The sequence below is a fragment of the Procambarus clarkii genome, chromosome 63 (genome assembly GCF_040958095.1).
Source record: "Procambarus clarkii isolate CNS0578487 chromosome 63, FALCON_Pclarkii_2.0, whole genome shotgun sequence".
Lineage (NCBI taxonomy): Eukaryota > Metazoa > Arthropoda > Malacostraca > Decapoda > Cambaridae > Procambarus > Procambarus clarkii.
Window position 1 is genome coordinate 7,721,370 of NC_091212.1, and position 17,462 is coordinate 7,738,831.

At 53.1% G+C, this 17,462-nt stretch overlaps 1 protein-coding gene across 1 annotated transcript in view; it reads left to right on the plus strand.

Annotated features, from left to right (window-relative positions):
- Positions 1-17,462, plus strand: part of LOC123769557 (gamma-tubulin complex component 3 homolog) — a 70,565-nt gene that overhangs the window by 37,194 nt on the left and 15,909 nt on the right. Inside the window, exons 14-15 of the mRNA XM_045760793.2 lie at positions 3,879-4,099; positions 15,278-15,403. Coding sequence (XP_045616749.2) covers positions 3,879-4,099; positions 15,278-15,403 — 347 coding nt within the window. The remainder of the gene's footprint in view (positions 1-3,878; positions 4,100-15,277; positions 15,404-17,462) is intronic.

Consider the following 17,462-nt stretch of genomic DNA (forward strand, 5'->3'; position numbering starts at 1 on the left):
CCGGCAATTGTGGTGGTTTGGGCTCCCCCTGGTTCGATTCCGGGTTCCTTGGGGTTCTTTGGTTTCGTTCCGGAGGTTTCTTCCTCTTGGGCCCCCTTTGTGGGATCAGGGAGCTTTGTTTCCTCGTGTGGGACCCGGTTCTGCCTTCTGGAGTTCTGGGGCCTTCCTGGCTTGCAGACTGATCATTTTGGGTCTTGGCACGTGTTTTGGTCGTGCTGGGACTTTGAAGTTTTGTTGTCAAGGTGGGCCTTTTGATGCAGTTTTGTGCCTTCTTCGCCTGGCCGGTGTGGTGCTTTCTGCCCACTGGTCGGCGGCTTGTAATTTTCTTTTCAAGTATGTGTATGTGTACACATGTGCATGTGTACTTTGTGTGTGTGTGTGCACATGTGTATGCGCATACACACGTGTGTGTAACATACCGTGTGTGTATGTATATATGTATATGTATATGTATGTGTATGTGTATATACATAAATATGTATGTATGTGTACTTTTTCTTTCAAAAGGGGCTCTGTTCTCTTCTTTGTTGGCGGGGTGCTGGGAGCAGCTTGCTCTGTTGACTCTCGCATGGTCCTGCAGTTAGTGGGTGCTTTTGGTTGTCTTCCGGCCTCTGGTGGCGGCAGTGGATGGCTTCTTCCCTTTTGGGGGGTTCAGGGCTGGCGGGGTGGGCTTCTTCCCCTGCGCTTCATCATGTCATCTTAGTGGGTGCGTTGGACGTGGTCGATCCGCCCAATCCTTCTGGAGTTCCTGTCTGCTCCATGCAGACATGGGCCTGTCGAATCTGCGGTTCTTCTGGACTTTTTCAGTCTGCGCCCTGGCTTCTATGCCCTCATCGGAAGACTGTTGTCTCTTGTCCGGCTTCTGTTGGGGGCCGTGTGCCTGGATGGTGGCCCTGGACCTCCAGGTCATTCTTAGCACGTTCCTCTCCAGTTTCCGGGACTTGCACAGTTGGTGGTGGGGCTTCAGGCTTGCCGCTTTTGTTGCCTTCCCTATTTTGTAATTGGCACTTGGTGTATTTTTGCATCTTTACCGGATCTTGGTGCCCTGTCTGAGTCTGCCTGGGATTCGGTGTCTGGCCTACCTCGACGACTGGCTGGTGTGGGCTCCCAGTCGGTCTGCTTGTCTGCTCGCCAGGGGTGTGGTTCTTTCCAGATCGCTGGGTTTGGTTTCCTGGTGATCTGGAGGCCATTCCATTTGTTTCCGTCCCGGGTTCAGACCTGGCTGGGCCTTATTAAGGGCTCTTGGGTCGCTCCTTGTCTTTCCCTCCAGAAGTGTTGCTGCGGCTGTTCATGAGGGGGTCCTGAGTTGCTCAGCGGTTGCTCGAGCAGTTGTGCGGGAGTCTGAACTTCAACGTGCTGGTCTGCCCGCGGGGTCGGGTTTGCCTTGGGCGTCTGTTTGGTTCCTTCGGAGACTCCCCTTCCGCCTCTCTTGCAATCGTTGGGTTCGTTCCTCGGGGGATCTTGTGTTGGTGCTGCATCACCAGCTTCCTCTTTAGGGTTTTCGGGGTTCCGTGCCATGGCACCTTCCCGAGCCTTCGCTCGATGTGCTTACGGATGGGTCATCTCTCGGCTGGGGCTTTGTGATCAGTGCTCACCAGGTCGGCTGGGATGGTGGGGTCTGTCCGTCTGTCGGGCTCACAGCACGGTTCTGGAGTTCGTGGATGTCTGGTTTGCACTTCGGAGGGTTCGGGTCACTCGGTGCTCTACCATTCACCTCCATTCGGACTGTTCTTTGGCGGTTCTTTGTCGGAACCACAGGGCTTCTTTTAGGTGTTTGACCTTTGGGGTTGGTCCCTTCGAGTGGCTTGTTTGCTGGATTCTCGGGGTTTGGTTAACCGTGAGGTTCATGTCTGAGGTGTGTCCTGTGTCCTGGCGGACATCTGTCTCGGTTCATTCCTCTGTTCTCGGACTGGCCGGTCGTCGCAGACTCGTTTCGTTGGCTCTGCCGAACATATGGACTCCAGGCCATGGACGATGGTCTAGGCATCGCCCATTCTATGTGGCGCCCTTACCCACCTGCGAGGCGTTCACGGTGGATGCCTTTCGGCAAGACTGGTCGAGGTGGGGGTACCTGTTCCTCTTCTCCTGGTCCAGCTGTTGTTTCGGGTTCTGGCTCGGTTGGAGCCCAATCCCAAGAAGAGAAGTCCTCATGGTCCCTTGTGGCCGGCCCAGCTTTATTTTCAGACGCTGCTTGATAGGTGTCTGAACCCGGGGCGTTTTCCCGCGGCTCCGCCTCTTTCGGCAGGTTGTACTGGTCCTGTACGTGACTGGTTCAGCCTTCTCAGCTCTTCGCGTCTGGTATTTTGACGCGGGTATCACCTTCTCTGTGGTGATCAGGTGGCTTTGTTGATGGTGTCCCACCTGTGAGCTTCGTCTCGGCGACAGTATGATGTTCCTGGTGTTTCTATGCACCTTTTTCTTGCTCTTCGTAGATTGTCTTCTCTTTCGCATCGGGTTGTCTTGTCCTTTCTTGGGTTTTCAGGACTACAGTTATTTGATGTTTCTTACTGTCGCCTCGTTTTGTGCGGCGCTGGCGGAGCCGCTTCAGCTTGTGTTCGGGGTGGACGTCACATCTGTCCCGTTCCGTACACTTTCTCGTGTTTTGCTTCACCTCCGGCCTGCTCATGCGTCACCTGAGCCGTCCTGGTCCTTGATCAGGGTGCCCTCTTATCTTCTCAGTTTGTGTTAGCCTCCTTTGGTTCATGTTTCTGCTCTTTGGTACTGGTGGTAGGTTTGTACGTTTGCTGCCTTTCTCCATCCTTCTGGCGACGGTTGAGACGGCTGCTTTCCGGAGGAGTCCTTGGGTTATTGATGCTTGGACTGATTCGGCCGGGGGTGCGTCCTGTGTTGTCCAGTTGCGCTTCTTTGCCGTTACCTGCGTACTGTGTCTGGGGATGCGCTTTGGGTTGATCTGGTTCCCCTCGTTCCCTGTTTCAGGGTTCGGGTCTCTCAGATAGTCCGCAAAGTTTTTAAGTCTTCCAACCTGCGGTCTATCCTTGCGCTCGTGCTGTTCGGACGTTTGCAGCTTTCGCTGCTGTGTTGGTGACGTCTAGGGCTCATTTCGGGTGCAAGGATTTGAGGTTCGCACAGGTTCCTGGCCGCCTGTTCTTTATGCGAGTGTCTGCTCCAGTGCGTTCTTGTTGCCTTGGGTCGCAGGTTGCAGCCTTCACGTTGCGGAGTTTGTGGCGGCCGCCTCCTGGGTCAGCCCTTTCTTTTCCTTCTCTTTGGGTTTGAAGCTCCAGGGAGCCATAGGGGCTCCCCCATAGAAAACCAGTGTTGATTGTAATGAAATGCCATTTTCTGGGTGAGCCCTGGAGGCTCCCTGGCAACCCTCCCTCCCACCGGTCGGCGTTTTTTTTTTTTTTGTGTGTTGGTTGAAGCTTAGCTTCTGAACTGATGCTAGGCAGCTGGCGCGATGAGGTCCAGGGCTCTCCCCTCCCCCTCTTGGGGTGGGGAGGGCTGCGCGGACGATCGGCACGGCAGTAAAGTGTGATGTTTGCTTGTTTCCTTGGGATTGTAGGGAGTTTCTACCTCTCTTTTCGTTTTTTTGTTTTAGTTTTTTACCATGTGGGGTTTGTTTTGTTATGCCTACCTTTTTGGTAGGCATAACAAAACATTATGGTAGGCATTTCTTCCTTTCTACCCCCGGTCGATGGCAGATAAGGTAAACCTCAACCACAAGGGGGTTTTCCAGGGCCATTGCTCCCTGAAACCTCTCTGAAGGGGGCCAGGTTCTGGCGCTGGTCCCTGGTAGGTCTGAACTCCTTAGGTAATGTCCCGATCTAATATAACATACATTAGCTCAATAAGCTCCAGGGAGCCTCCGGGGCTCACCCAGAAAATGGCGTTTTATTACATTCAACGTTGGTTTTTCACAGAATTAGGAGTTGTTCTACATGGTCTTCAGTTGCTGACGACGGAAATGGTACATCTAGTTCACCAAATGGAATACTACATGACTTTTGAGGTGCTAGAGTGTTCATGGCATGGACTGATGACCAAACTCAAGTCAGCTCAGAGCTTGGATGACGTCATAGCTGCACACAACCATTTCTTAAACAGGATTGTTGCAGGGGCACTTCTTGATGCTGAATCCAAGGTCAGGTTTTATTGTTTAAAGGAAGTTTTGTAGTGTATGAAAGTTGAAGTCAGTGATGTGTTTGATTAGTGGGCTTATACAAAATATTTGTGTATCATCAATGTATACATTGTAATATAACCAATGAATATATATACCGGATATATTTTACTATTATTAATATTATCATTATTATTATTATTAAAGTAGTAGTATTATCATCATCATATTAAATACAAATATGGGTAGTTAAATTTTCTGGGAAGCCCCTCTCAATAGCTTCACTATGGCTTGTGCTGGGTGAATCCAAGCCTTGAAATGAGCACCAGCTTCTTGAGACCCATGCTGGGAGGCAAGACTAGAATTTAGCTCTCTGTATCCACCTAGTTTTGCTTGCGGGGGTTGAGCTCTGGCTCTTTCGGCCCGCCTCTCAACTGTCGGGTCTGTACAAGGTGATGGTCATTTAGGGAACAGCTATTAACACAAAACCAAGAAAACATCCAACAGAAAGATAAGCAAAACAAAGCAAAAACTACTGAGTTAAGAAATAATTATATTCTGAGGTAAATGAGGTAAATGATTGTTGTCGTGGGGAAAACAACACTCACCTTGATGCGTTTACCTTGGGGCTACCTTCCACAAGTTCCTTGGGTCCTGCCTCTGCTAGGCCAATTTACTGCTTGGTTTTTCGGCTGCCCTTTGGGTGCTTGGGGGGTTTTGTCTCCCTTGTTTACTTTAGGGTAAGAGGGGGTTTGCACTGGTAAGGGGCACAGGGTGCTACGCAGCTTGTTTTCACCATTCAAAGCGGCCGACTCTGTTCCTTTTGGGACCGTTGTCCTCTTGCGGGGTTTAGTTTTTCTTTTTCTTTTTGCCTTGTGGAGGGGGGGGTCTGCGTTGCTTGTTGCCCCTTTGTGCCTGACCTGAATACAGTTCTCTTCTGGTGGTTCCCCCTGCTTGGTCCCCATGAGTGTCCCCGTGAGTGTGCACGTCCCTGAGGTTTAGCTTTAGAGTTGCTCGGTAGTTCTGGGCGCCGGTTAGCAGTACCCTGCCTGGGATTCCCTGAGCGTGAGTTCTATATCAGGACCCTGGGAAACCCCAAAGGGTGCGCGAGTCCGATGAATGTGACCCCTGAGTCTCCCCTCGCTTCGTGCGAGTTCGAGGGTTGCTCGGTCACCTTGTCTCTGGGTGACTCTCGTTTTTGCCTCCGTCACGCTGCCTGTTGGGTCAGTGACACTTTCGACCCGGAGTCCTGCGAGTTTTGCTGCTTGCTGGTGACTCAGTTTACCCAAACTAATGATGATTTTTTGTGGGTACAGGCGGCGCAAGCGCTGCATGTGCACTTTAGGTTGTTGCAACGCACTAGGTTGGTCACTCACCCGGATGCCCCGAGGCTGCCCCGTTTTGCTTATAGGAACCCGGACTTGGGGGTGATGGTCGCTTCGGCCTTGGTTAAGTCCGCAGCCCGTCATTCTTCTCCTGGTGTGGTTTGTTCTGGTCCTTCCCCCCCCCCTACCCCCAGCTTCCGGCCCCGAAACGTTTAAGGGTTTCGAAGCCGGGGCAGGGTTTAGATGGTCTTGAGACTTGGGCAGTCTCGGGGGGATACCCATTCCAGTGTGACGACGGAGGAAGGATCCGGATCGGCCCCGGATCTTGTGGTGGAGGATCCTGGGGCGGGGGAGGGATAGACATGGGGGCTTTGGGGCCTGTTGGACCCCGCCTGGGTTGCCCTGTGAGCGGGGATTACTGTTACAAGGAGTGGGGTTCTCTTTTCCCCCCGCTGCGTATGAATTGGATTTGGTATCTGCCCCTCCCTGGGTTTGTTTCCGTGTCCCCCCGGGTGCGTCGGTTCCGTCCTTCCGGAGTTTTTCGGCTTGCCGCATCCAACCGTTTGCGGTGTGGGCAGCTCTAGCGGCTTACCTCCTGCGCAACCAGATTATGCCTCGGCTATGGATGTCGTTCCCTTTCTGGGTCCATTACAAGGTTCAGGAGTCGTCCTGGCTGGCGGACTGTCCTGTGTTTGCTTTGAAGGCTTGGCATTCCTTCTGTCGTTCCTGCACGCTTGAGTGGGGCGAGGCTTCGACGATGGTCAAGGTTTTCCTGGAGGGCGACTTTGAGCACCTCAATGAGTGTTTGTTTGCCCCTGCCCTTTCCTAGGATGTTGGCATTATGCAGCTCCATGTGCAGGTTTCCCCTTCCTTTTGGCTACGCAGGTTGCTGAGTACTTGCCCGCCCGTGGCCTCTTGGCTTCGGCTTTGCATTTCTTTTCCCTCCTGGAGCTGTCTTCGGACTGACTTGTGGAGGATGTGGGGATGCTTGAGGCCATTCCTGGGTTCAGTGCCTTGGCTTGGCGGCTTGCTCCTCAGCTGCCTTGTTGAAGCTCTTTGCGCCGATCCTGCGGGATGCGGTTTCACTGTTCTATGCTTCCCGGCTTGCGTGTTGGCAGGCAGTGCTTGCCTCCTCTCTGGAATTGGCCTGGGCCCTGGCTCTTAGGATGTTCTCTCCGTTTTTGTCCTCTGCTTTTTGCAGATCTGCCGTGGCGCAGTATTTGCAGGCTGCTTCAGTTAGTTGTCATCCTATGTCTGACTTGTTGGTTCTCCGGGGTCCCGGGGGGGGGGGGGGGGGTCTGTGCCAGGGCTCAGGGTTCCGATCGTTGTGGTAGGCCACTGGTGCCAGGTTCAGGTCCGGCCCCGCCTTCAGACCCACCTTCGTCTGGTTGGCACAGTGTTAGCTCTGTGCGAGGGTCGGGGTCTCATAAGGAGTGCCGGCCCTTTCGCAGTTCGCCCCATTGACAGGGCGATGGGGGGGGGGGCTTGCGCTGTTTGCTCACGCCTGGTCCCATGATTTGTGGGCGTTTTGGGTCGTTTCCTTTGGCCTGAGGTGGCGTCAGGTGGCTTCTTCCCCTTTGGGGGTTCGGGGCAGGCGGGGTGGGCTTCTTCCCTAGCGCTTTGTCCTGTCATCTTGGTGTGGGTGCATTTCGACGTGGTCGATCCGCCCCCATCCTTTCGGGTGTTCTCACTTGTTCTAATGCAGACATTGGACTTTGCGGAGCTGCGGTTCTTCTGGACTTGTTCAGTCTGCACCCTGGATTCTTTGCCCTCTTCGGAAGACTGTTTTTTCCGTTCTGGTTTCTTTTGGGGCTGGGTGCCTGGTTGGTGTCCCTGGACCTCTGGGTCTCTTCTTGCTACGTTCCTCTCCTGGGTTCCAGGGCTGGCACAGTTGGTGGTGGGGCTTCAGGCTTGCCGCTTTTGTTGCCTTCCCTAGTTTGTGATGGGTACTTAGTGAATTACGCATCCTTGCCGGATCTTAGTGACCTTTCTGTGTCTGCTCAGGATTCGGTTTTCGGGCCCACCTCGACGACTTTCTGGTGTGGGCTCCCAGTCGGTCCGCTTGTCTGCTCGCCAGAGGTGTGATTCTGTCCAGATCACCGGGTTCTGGTTCCTGGTGAACTGGAGGCCGCTCCATCTGGTTCCGTCCCAGGTTCGGATTTGGCTGGGTCTTGTTTCGGACCATTAAACCGTTTCATTGTCTTTCCCTCCACAGGCATTGCTGTGGCTGCGGTCCCGCTTTCGGGTGTTCTGAGGGGTCACAGGCCACTCAGCGGTTGCTTGAGCAGTTGTGCGGGTGACTGAACTTCGCCGTGCTGGTCTATCCGCTGGTCGGGTTTGCCTTTGGCGTCTGTTTTGGTTCCTTCGGGGACTCCCCTTCCACCTCTCTTGCGAATGTTGGGTTCATCCTCCGGGGCGTTTATGTTGGTGCTGCGTCTTGGTCCTTGGTCAGGGTGCTCTCTTATCTTTCCTCTCCTTGGTTTGTGGTAGCCCCTTCGGTTCAAGATTGTTTTTCAAAGGTCCTATATTTGTTGGCGTAGCCATCCGGGGGATTGAGTCGGGGAGCTTCTAGCTCTCCTCCGGTACAGGGGTTTCTGCTTTTTTTGGTTCTGGTGGTAGGTTTGTACGTTTCCAGCCTTCTCGATCTTTTATGGCGAAGGCCGAGACGGCTGCTTTCCGGAGGGGTCCTTGGGTTATTGATGCTTGGTTGGTTTCGGCCAGGGGTGTGTCATGTGTTGTGTCGGTTGCGGCTCTTCGCCGTTACTTGCATGCCGTGGCTGGCGATGCGCTTTGAGTTGATCCAGTTTCCCTCGTTCCCTGTTCCAGGACTCAGGTCTTCCAGGTCGACCGCAGAGTTAAGTCTAGCCTGCCTGTGGTCTATCCTCATGCCCTTACCATTCGGACGTTTGCAGCTTTCGCTGCTGTATTTGGTTACATGTCTTGGGCTCTTTTCGGGCGCAGGAATTTGGAGGTCATACAGGTTCCTGGTCACCCGTTATTTTGTGCGCATATCTGCTCCTGGGCGTTCTGGTGTGGTTTGGGTCGCAGGTTGCAGCCTGTTGTCTCGACTTCGCGTTGCGAAGTTTTATGGCAGCCACCTCCCGGGTCAGCCATTTCTTTTCCTTCTCTTTGAGTATGAAACTCCTGGGAGCCGTAGGGGCTCCCCACAGAAAACTAGCGTTGAATGTAATGAAACGCCATTTTCTGGGTGAGCCCCAGAGGCTCCCTGGCAACCCTCCCTCCCACGGTCGGCAGTTATTCGCATTTATTGAAGCTTAGCTTCCGAACTGGAGTTCTATGAGGCTGCGCAGTGAGGTCCGGCCCCTCTCCCTCCCTCTCCCTCTCTCGAGGAGGGAGGGCTGCGCGGACGAGCAGCGCAGAAGTAGTGTGTTACGTTTGCTTGTTTCCTTGGGATTGTAGGGAGTTCTATCTCTCTGTTCGGTTTTTGTTGTTAATTTCTTACCATGTGAGATTTGTTTTGTTATGTCTACCTTTCTTGGTGCCTAACCCTGGTCGATGGCAGATAAGGAAAATCCCCAACCACAAGGGAGTTTTCCAGGGCTATTGCTCCCTGCAACCTCTCTGAAGAGGCCAGGGTCTTTTGTTGGTCCCTGGTAGGTCTGAACTCCATAGCTAATGTCCCGGCCTAATATAACATACATTAGCCCAATAAGCTCCAGGGAGCCTCCGGGGCTCACCCAGAAAATGGCGTTTTATTACATTCAACGCTGTTTTTTTTCTGGGGGGAGCCCCGTCGGCTCCCCGGAGCTTTACCGGCTGATATGCTAATGTCAGACTTTGGCATCAGTCATGTGTATGGAGTTCTAGGGCCTACCGGGGACCACGAGCCAGAACCTGGCCCCCTCAGAGAGGCAAGGGGAGCAATGGCCTATAGAAACCCCCGTGTGGTTGGAAGCATTCTATGTCTGCCATCGACCGGGTCAAGCATCCAGAAAGGTAAGCATTCCAAAACAAACCCTATTCTGGTGAAAATTGCTACCTAAGCCGAACTAGTGAATAGAACTCTTCAACAGAAAACACGGAAACTAGTATGACGTCATACGTCACCGCGCCGCTGTCTGCGCAGCTCCCCCCTCCCCGGGAGGGGGAAGGGGGAGCCCCAGACCTCCCACGCCGGCTATCCACCCATCAGTTCTTCGGCTGATGCTATAGGCAATGGTTATGTGCTCCGGCTCCAGTGGTTGTTTCAGCACTGTACCTAGAGTGTGGTGTCTGTTTTCTAGGTGGTGCGTGAGCCGGGTGTGATTCTTCAGTACTCGGGCTGCATGCGCCTAGGGTTCCCTTCCCTAGGTGCCCTGTAAGTACTGCCCTTGGGGCTTGGGGCCACCTTCCACAAGTTCCTTGGGTCCTGCCCCTGCTTGGCCGTTTACCGCTGGTTTTCGGCCGCTCTTTGTGTGCTCGGGTGTTCTGTCTCCCTTGTTCGCCTTAGAGTAAGGGGCAGTGTTTGCACTGGTGGGGCGCGGGGTACTGTGCAGCTTGTCTTTACCAATCATAGCGGCCGGCTCTGTTCCGCTTGGGTACGCTGTCCTCTTGCGGGGTTTTCTTTTTCTTTTGTTTATATACCTGGTGGGGGGGTCTGCCTTCGTTCTTGCCCCTTGTGTCCCTTGTGTTCTGAGTATTTCTGGTGGTACCCCCTGCTAGGTCCCCGTGAGTGTACACGTCCCGGGGGTTCAGCTCTTAGAAAGTTGTTTGGTAGCTTGGGTGCCGGTTAGCAGTACCCTGCCTGGGATTACCTGAGCGCGAGTCCTCTTAAAGTAAACGCTCGGGACCCTGGGAAACCCCTGGGGCGCGCGGGTCCGATGGATGTGACCCCAGAGCCCCCCCCTCGCTTCCAGCGAGTTTGAGGGTTGCTCTCACCTTTTTGTCTCTGGGTGACTCTCTGTTTTGCCTCCGTCTGCTGCCTGTGGGGTCGGTGACACCTTCGACCCGGTGTCCTGCGAGTTTGGTTGCTCGTTGTGGCTCGGTTCCCCAGTTGTGCTAACAAAGCGGGTGCGGGCAGCAGGGGCGTTGCACTTGAGCCTTGGTGGTGGCAACGTTCTCGTGGTTTCCTCCCCGGGAGCCCCGGGGCTGCCCCGTTGTATTTCGTTTTTCCCCTGGTTCACCCTTCCTGCCTGCATCCGGTTCCTTACCGTCTGTAGGTTCAGGGCGGGGTGTTTGGTGGTGTTGAGACTCGGGCAGTCTCGGGGGAATTCCCCTTCCGGGGTAGTGACGGGGGCATTTGGGCCTGTTCCTCCAGCCGTGTTGTATGAGTCTGCCAGTGGGCTCCCTTCCTTAGTGTTTTCACGGCTGCCCCGGTTTTCTGGTACGGGGGGGCTTTGGGGGAACGGCTCGGCCCCGGGGCCTGTCGTGTAGGTTCCCGGGGCTGGGGAGGGGCTGACTTGGGGGGCCTTGGCCCCGTTAGACCCCGTGGGGGGTTTTATCCCCCTCTAGGCGGACTTGTGGTTACGCGGAGTGGGGTTTTTTCCTCCCCACTCGCCGTACGTGCTGTTGGACGTCGGCCCCTCCCCCGGGCTCGGTTCCTTGGCCTTTGAGTCGGTTGGTTCCGTCCTGTGGGTGGATGTTTCCTCCCCCGCTTTTTGGGACGGTGTTTTTGTCATGTTTCCCCGTTCGATGGGGTTCTGCGTGACTTTTGATCTCGGGTGCGCCTGCGCTTCGGCCTCTTTTTTTTTTTTTTTTTTTTTTTTTTTTTTTTTTTTTTTTTTTTTTTTGTGCCTTCGGGACTAGTGTTGGCTTCTGTGTTCTCGAGGGTACGGGAAGGTTTTTCGCTACTTCCCGCATTATTGGAACGTCTGTCGGCTCCTAGTACTTGTCGCCCTGTTGGGCTACTTGTCGCCCTGTTGGGCTACTTGTCGCCCTGTTGGGCTACTTGTCGCCCTGTTGGGCTACTTGTCGCCCTGTTGGGCTACTTGTCGCCCGGTTGGGCTACTTGTCGCCCGGTTGGGCTACTTGTCGGCCGTTTGGGCTACTTGTCGCCCGTTTGGGCTACTTGTCGCCCGTTTGGGCTACTTGTCGCCCGTTTGGGTTCCCTTTTTTTGGGCTCTTTGCTTCTTTGGCCGGTTTTCTTGTTCCTGCTTCCTCTTTTGGCTCTTTTTCTCGTGCAATAGTCCTGGCTGGCGCCTTCCCGCAGGGAGGGTGTGCGGTTCGGCCAGCGTGTTATGCGCATGCGCCGTGGAGTTTGTTTTGGTCTGGGCGATGGTTCAGTGCTGGGGTTTTGCGCCCTTTTTTGCTACAGTGCTTCGCCTCTCGTTCTTCTCCCTGGCTGCGGTATGTGCCCCTTTGCGCCAGGGTGTCCTGGTTCCCAGTTGTGGGGAGGACACCGCGGTTTTCTGTGTCATGGGTGTGGACCGCCTCCTTCGCCTCTCCCTGTTCTCCTGCGGGTCCGGCTCTGGCGTCTTCACCTGGCGGTGCTCCCAAGTTCTTCTGGGCACGGTTGAGTCGTGTCAAGTTCGAGCCACCATTCGCCAGGTGAGTTTCTGCGGTCTGGCGTCTTTTGGCCGGGCGCTGGATGCGGCGGTGTTCATATACCTGTCTTTATTTAGGTATAATTTTGTACGACTGAGACCGTTCGCACACCAGTGACTGTCCCTTTATCACCCCTTCCTGTCCCCCTCCTGTGCATGTCCAACCCATGCTACAGTCGTTCAGGGGACCCTCCTTTTTTAATGTTGTGAGGTTGTGGGGGTTGTAGGGTTGGTTCTGTACTCACCTGTGAGGCTCCTGGCTGTGCTTGCAGGATTTGAGCTCTGGCTCTTGGGTCCCGCCTATCTGGTAGAACTTGCGGGATAGTACCAGTGGAGTGCAGTGGTGCTATTGGCACTTTTGGGGAACACTGTATTACCATCAGTGGTCTGTGCTTGTTACACGACCTACTTGCGAGCATAAGCCTTCTTGCTGGTTCGTCCGTGGACTTCCAGGGCGCACTGGCCTGTTTTCGTATGGCAGTTCCGGCCCGTCCTGGTTGTGGGGGTATGTGGGCCGGTGGACTGCTCCTAGCAGCTGCCTGGTGGGCCATCCTCTGGCCGGTCTGGCCTGACCTTGGGCCGGGCTTGAGGTGTAAAAGAGCTCCCAGTACCTCATCCAGCAGGTATCGAGCGGGGTTTCTCCGCCGTCGGTCGCCTGGTGCAGGTTTCTGGGCCTGCAGGGTTTTGTCGTGTCTCCGTTGGCCCTGTCTGGGGTCTGCCTGCTCCGTTCTCTGCCTTTGCAGAGGGGAGTTGCTATTTACATGTTGCATGTTGCAGTGGTGCCTGTTGCTGCTGCTGCTGCACGTGAGCATTGGTACCGTGTTTCACGGTGGCGTGTCCTTGTTCCTGTGTCCGGTTGTGGAGTGGCGCTTTGCTGCCGTTTTGTGCCTGGGGATTGCGTGGGGTTTTTGTCCCTGCCTGATTGTCCACCCCTGGTTGTTCTCCTGGTTTTTTTGTTTTTTGTGCTTCTGCTCTTTCTTCCTGCCTCTTCTGCAGCAGGAATGTTCTGCGTGTGTTCTTAGGCGTTGGTCAGCCTGTGTCCTGTGATGTGCTTCTTTGTTTCGGTCTGTTGCAGTTGTTCGGGCCCCTTGGTTCGGGTCCTGTTCTGGCGGCGACCCTTCCGCCTTCTTTGGTTTTCCTAGCTTGCCCTGCCGGTTGTTGTTGTTGTTTTATTTTTTTTGGGGGGGGTTCTTGCGATGTCTCGCGTCGGACCCGTCGTTTCTGAACTCCTGGCGGGCTTGCATGCTTCGGAGTTTTTCTGTTCGGCAGACGTTCCATCTCCTTGTGCCGCCTGGGTTTCGGTGGTCGCGCCCGAGATCTTCTCGCGGCTCCGCCTTTTTCCTGGGCTCGGGGGGGCCTTGTCGGGGCTGCTTATGTTCTGCCTCGTGGTCTCGCCTCCGGTTGGTGGTCGGGTGGCTTCGTGGTAGGTGTCCCACCTGCGTGCTTCTTGGCGGCAGTATGGGGTATTTTGGCGGTCCTTCCTTTTCCTGTCCCTTCTTCGGTGGGTCCTTCTTGTTGGCTTGGTTTACTCTCGGCTTGGTTTTCTAGTGGGGGTTGGGGGCCGTCGTCTTGCCACATACTGTCGCCTCTTTTCGTGCGGCGCAGGCGGAGCCGCTTCAGCTTGCTTTCGGTCTTGGTGTTGCTTCTGCACCGTTAGTCAGCTGTCTTGTGCGTCATTTCACCTCCGGCCTGTTCGTGCGCCGCTTGCACCATCCTGGTCTCTGGTCAGCGTGCTCTGTCTTCTCCTCGGTTGGTAGTGCCCCTTCGGTTCCGGTGTGTTTTTTCGTCGGCTCTTTCCTTTGGGCCTTTGCCTCTGGGGGTCGGTTCGCTGTGTTTTCTTGCTCCTTCGGTTTTAGCGTTTTGGTTGTTTGATGGCAGCAGTCTCCATCTTTTCTGGCGCGGGGTGGGGCTGCTGCATTCTGGAGGGGTCCAGGGTTTGTTTGTGCTTTGTTGGTCGGGCCGGGGGTGTGTCGTTTTTGTGTTCAGTGGCGGCCCTCTGCTGTTGTTTGCGTGCCACGGCTTTTGGGTCCGGAGCGCGTTTTGCGTTGATCCGGTTCTGTTCTTCCCGGTTCGCGGGTGATGGTGTCCCGGGTGGTCAGCCGTGTTCTTGTGGCTAAGCTGCCTGTGTTCTTCCCTCATGCCTGTGGCGTTCGTGGCTTCGCTGCTCTCGCTGCCGTCTGGGCGACGTGGCCTTGCAGTCTTTCGGGCATGGATTTTTGGTGTTCGTGCAGGGGCCTTGCTGCTCGTGGTTCTCGTGTTGTTCCCGGGATTTTCGGGGCTGTGGCGCCTTGGGTTGGCGTTTGCTGCCGGTTGTCTCGCCTCCTTGGGGGGTGCGTGGTGTCCGCCTCCCGGTTTTGTCCCTTTGACCTTCCTCTGTGGGTAGTTAGCTCCGGGGAGCCGACGGGGCTCCCCCCAGAAAACCAGCGTTGAATGTAATGAAACGCCATTTTCTGGGTGAGACCCGGAGGCTCCCCGGCAACCCTCCCTCCCTCCGGTCGGCGTTTTTCGCGTGTTTTGACATCCAGCCTCAGAACTGATGGGTGGATAGCCGGCGTGGGAGGTCTGGGGCTCCCCCTTCCCCCTCCCGGGGAGGGGGGAGCTGCGCAGACAGCGGCGCGGTGACGTATGACGTCATACTAGTTTCCGTGTTTTCTGTTGAAGAGTTCTATTCACTAGTTCGGCTTAGGTAGCAATTTTCACCAGAATAGGGGTTTGTTTTGGAATGCTTACCTTTCTGGATGCTTGACCCGGTCGATGGCAGACATAGAATGCTTCCAACCACACGGGGGTTTCTATAGGCCATTGCTCCCCTTGCCTCTCTGAGGGGGCCAGGTTCTGGCTCGTGGTCCCCGGTAGGCCCTAGAACTCCATACACATGACTGATGCCAAAGTCTGACATTAGCATATCAGCCGGTAAAGCTCCGGGGAGCCTCCGGGTCTCACCCAGAAAATGGCGTTTCATTACATTCAACGCTGGTTTTATTCATTTTAAAATTTAAATTGTGTGTCTTATACTCCAGTAAATACAGTAATTTTTTTCTCAAGAAGTGCCGGACCAACTGGGCGGTGGTGGATATGTGGGCTTGCGGTCTGCTCCAAGCAACAGCCTGGTGGACCAAACTCTCACAAGTCAAGCTGGCCCCAGGCTGGGCTTATGGAGCAGACGAACTCCAGGAACCCTATCTGGGTACAATCCAGGTACCATAAGCTCAGGAAGTTACTGAAGAGAGCCAACCCAGTAATGGCCCCATATCCTCATCTCCACATGTGTTTTCAGGCAGCTCAGTTCTAATTATATAAACTGTTTACTAATGAACATTAAACATTTAAAAAAAAAATGTAAATAATTTTGTTTTAAATAGAAACTTATTAAGTAATTTTTTTTTCAACAGCAAGTAAGAACCCATCTAAGAACATTCTACAATATAATCCAGAATCTCAGGGGCCTCCAAGAGAGATTGTCAGTAGCTGTATCAACTGAAGTTAATGCACGCAAAAATGCTCTTGCTGAAGTTAAGGTGAGTTAGTTGAAAGGCTTTCCCCCAACTACAATACCACATTTTAGCAGTGTCTCCTCACAAAAATGTGAGAAACTTAAAACACATACAGGGGTACCTCGGTTTAAGAATTTAATCTGTTCCTGGAGACGGTTCGTAACCCGAAAATTCATAAACAAATCAAATTTCCCCATAAGAAATAATGGGAAATGAATTAATCCGTTCCTGACTTCCCAAAAACTTCACTTCAAAGTAAATTTTATACCTAATTCACCCAAATCTTCACTGCAAAAGTATGTTCAAGTTATTACCCTTGCTGATGACTCCTGTTGGCGTATGGAAGATGGTGAGGAGGGAGAAGGAGTAGAGGTGTTACTGTTTGGAAGGGGAGTCCCCTTCCATTATAACATCAGGTAGTGAAGATTTCTCTGGAGTGCACTCTGGCACATTTTGCCTGCATGCCACTAGGTCCTGGTTGTGCTCAATGCTTGATTTCTCACTTTTCTCACAAGGGAACGTTCCATTGAAAATTGTTTTTCCCTTCTTAGCATCACTTGTCTGTAGTCAGGCATCACATTGTCATTAAAAAGATCAATGCAACGTCCTACTACAGTTTTATCTGCGTGATTCTTTCAGGAAAACTTTGCAATCCTTCCCATACTGCACACATTTTCTTAATTAATGAGGAAGGGACATTCTCTACTGCCTCCTCTTCCTTCCCCTGAAGATTTGTTGTACTGCCTAGCTAGTTCAACAACACGAGTACAGTACCATTTTCATGCTTACGAACGATCTCTTGTTTTTCCTCTATGGTCATTCTCAAACGTGATTTCTTGCCTTGAACCTTACCACTGGCTTTCGTGGGATGGGACCCATGGCGAGATACATAATAACAACTTTTATGCTCAAATGGCCAAAAATCTGAAAAAAACTGTAAATTCTTGTGAAGAGTCAGTGGGCACGAGGCACTGGTAAACTGAGGAGTGGTCGCCGTGCCACCATGCGCTACGTCGGCCGTACGCGTATCAACAAACTCGTATCCCGATTCAAATTTTCTGAACAAATCGGGCTCGTAACCCAAAAAGTTCGTAAACAGGGAAGTTCGTAACCCGAAGTACCACTGTATTAGTATAAAACAAAGAATGTTGTTTGTTTCCTACAATGAAGCCCTTATAAAGAAGAGAAACAGTACAGATGCAGCTAGAAGTCCTTGTGAAGGAGCAGCCCTTGTGAGTGGATGCTAGATACGGCTGTGGCATGACCATGAAAATTATAGGTTGAACTACAGATATGGTCAGCTTCAATATATTTGTAGTGTAAGAAGAATAGATAGAGTAAGGAATAAATATGTTATGAAAAGAGGTCAAGTACAAAAAAGTAAATTGTGAGATTGAGGACAGATTATTGAAAGGGTTTGGTCATATTGAACAAATAAATGATGATGTAATTGTGGTTACAAGTGTATTTATATTACAGTAATTTTATAGATGAATGACAGTCTAATGGGCCTTCCTATTCCACCCTTTCTTTTCTGTGTGGACCCCTACAGCTCCCTGGAGCTATCAGGCTAATATGTGATACATTAGACCAGGGCAATAGTCTATGAAGTTAGGCTGAGTACTGAGTACCATAAGCTATAACCTGGCCCCCCTCAGAGAGGTGCTGGGAGCAATGGCCCTGGAAAAAAACCCTGTGGTTGGGGGTTTTACTTATCTGCCATCGACTGGCGTTAGGCACCCAGAAAGGTAAGCATAACAAAACAAACCCCACATGGTATGAAAATTACAACTAAAAGCCGAAATGAGAGGCAGAACTCCCTCCAATCCCAAGGAAACAAGCAAACGTCACACTCTACCACCATGTCGCTTGTCCGCGCTCCCGCGAGGGGAGCCCTCCCCCTCCCCTCCCCTCCCCAGCTACCTAGCACTCCAGTTCGTTTGCCTTCTTGGCAAACTCTGCAGTGTTTTGTATGGTGGCCAGGTGTACTCAAGAGTACAGTACCGAGGCTGCATGCGCTTAGGGGTATCATTCCCCAGGCGCCCTGTGAGTACTGCTCTTGCGTGTTAGGGTTCTCTTCCCT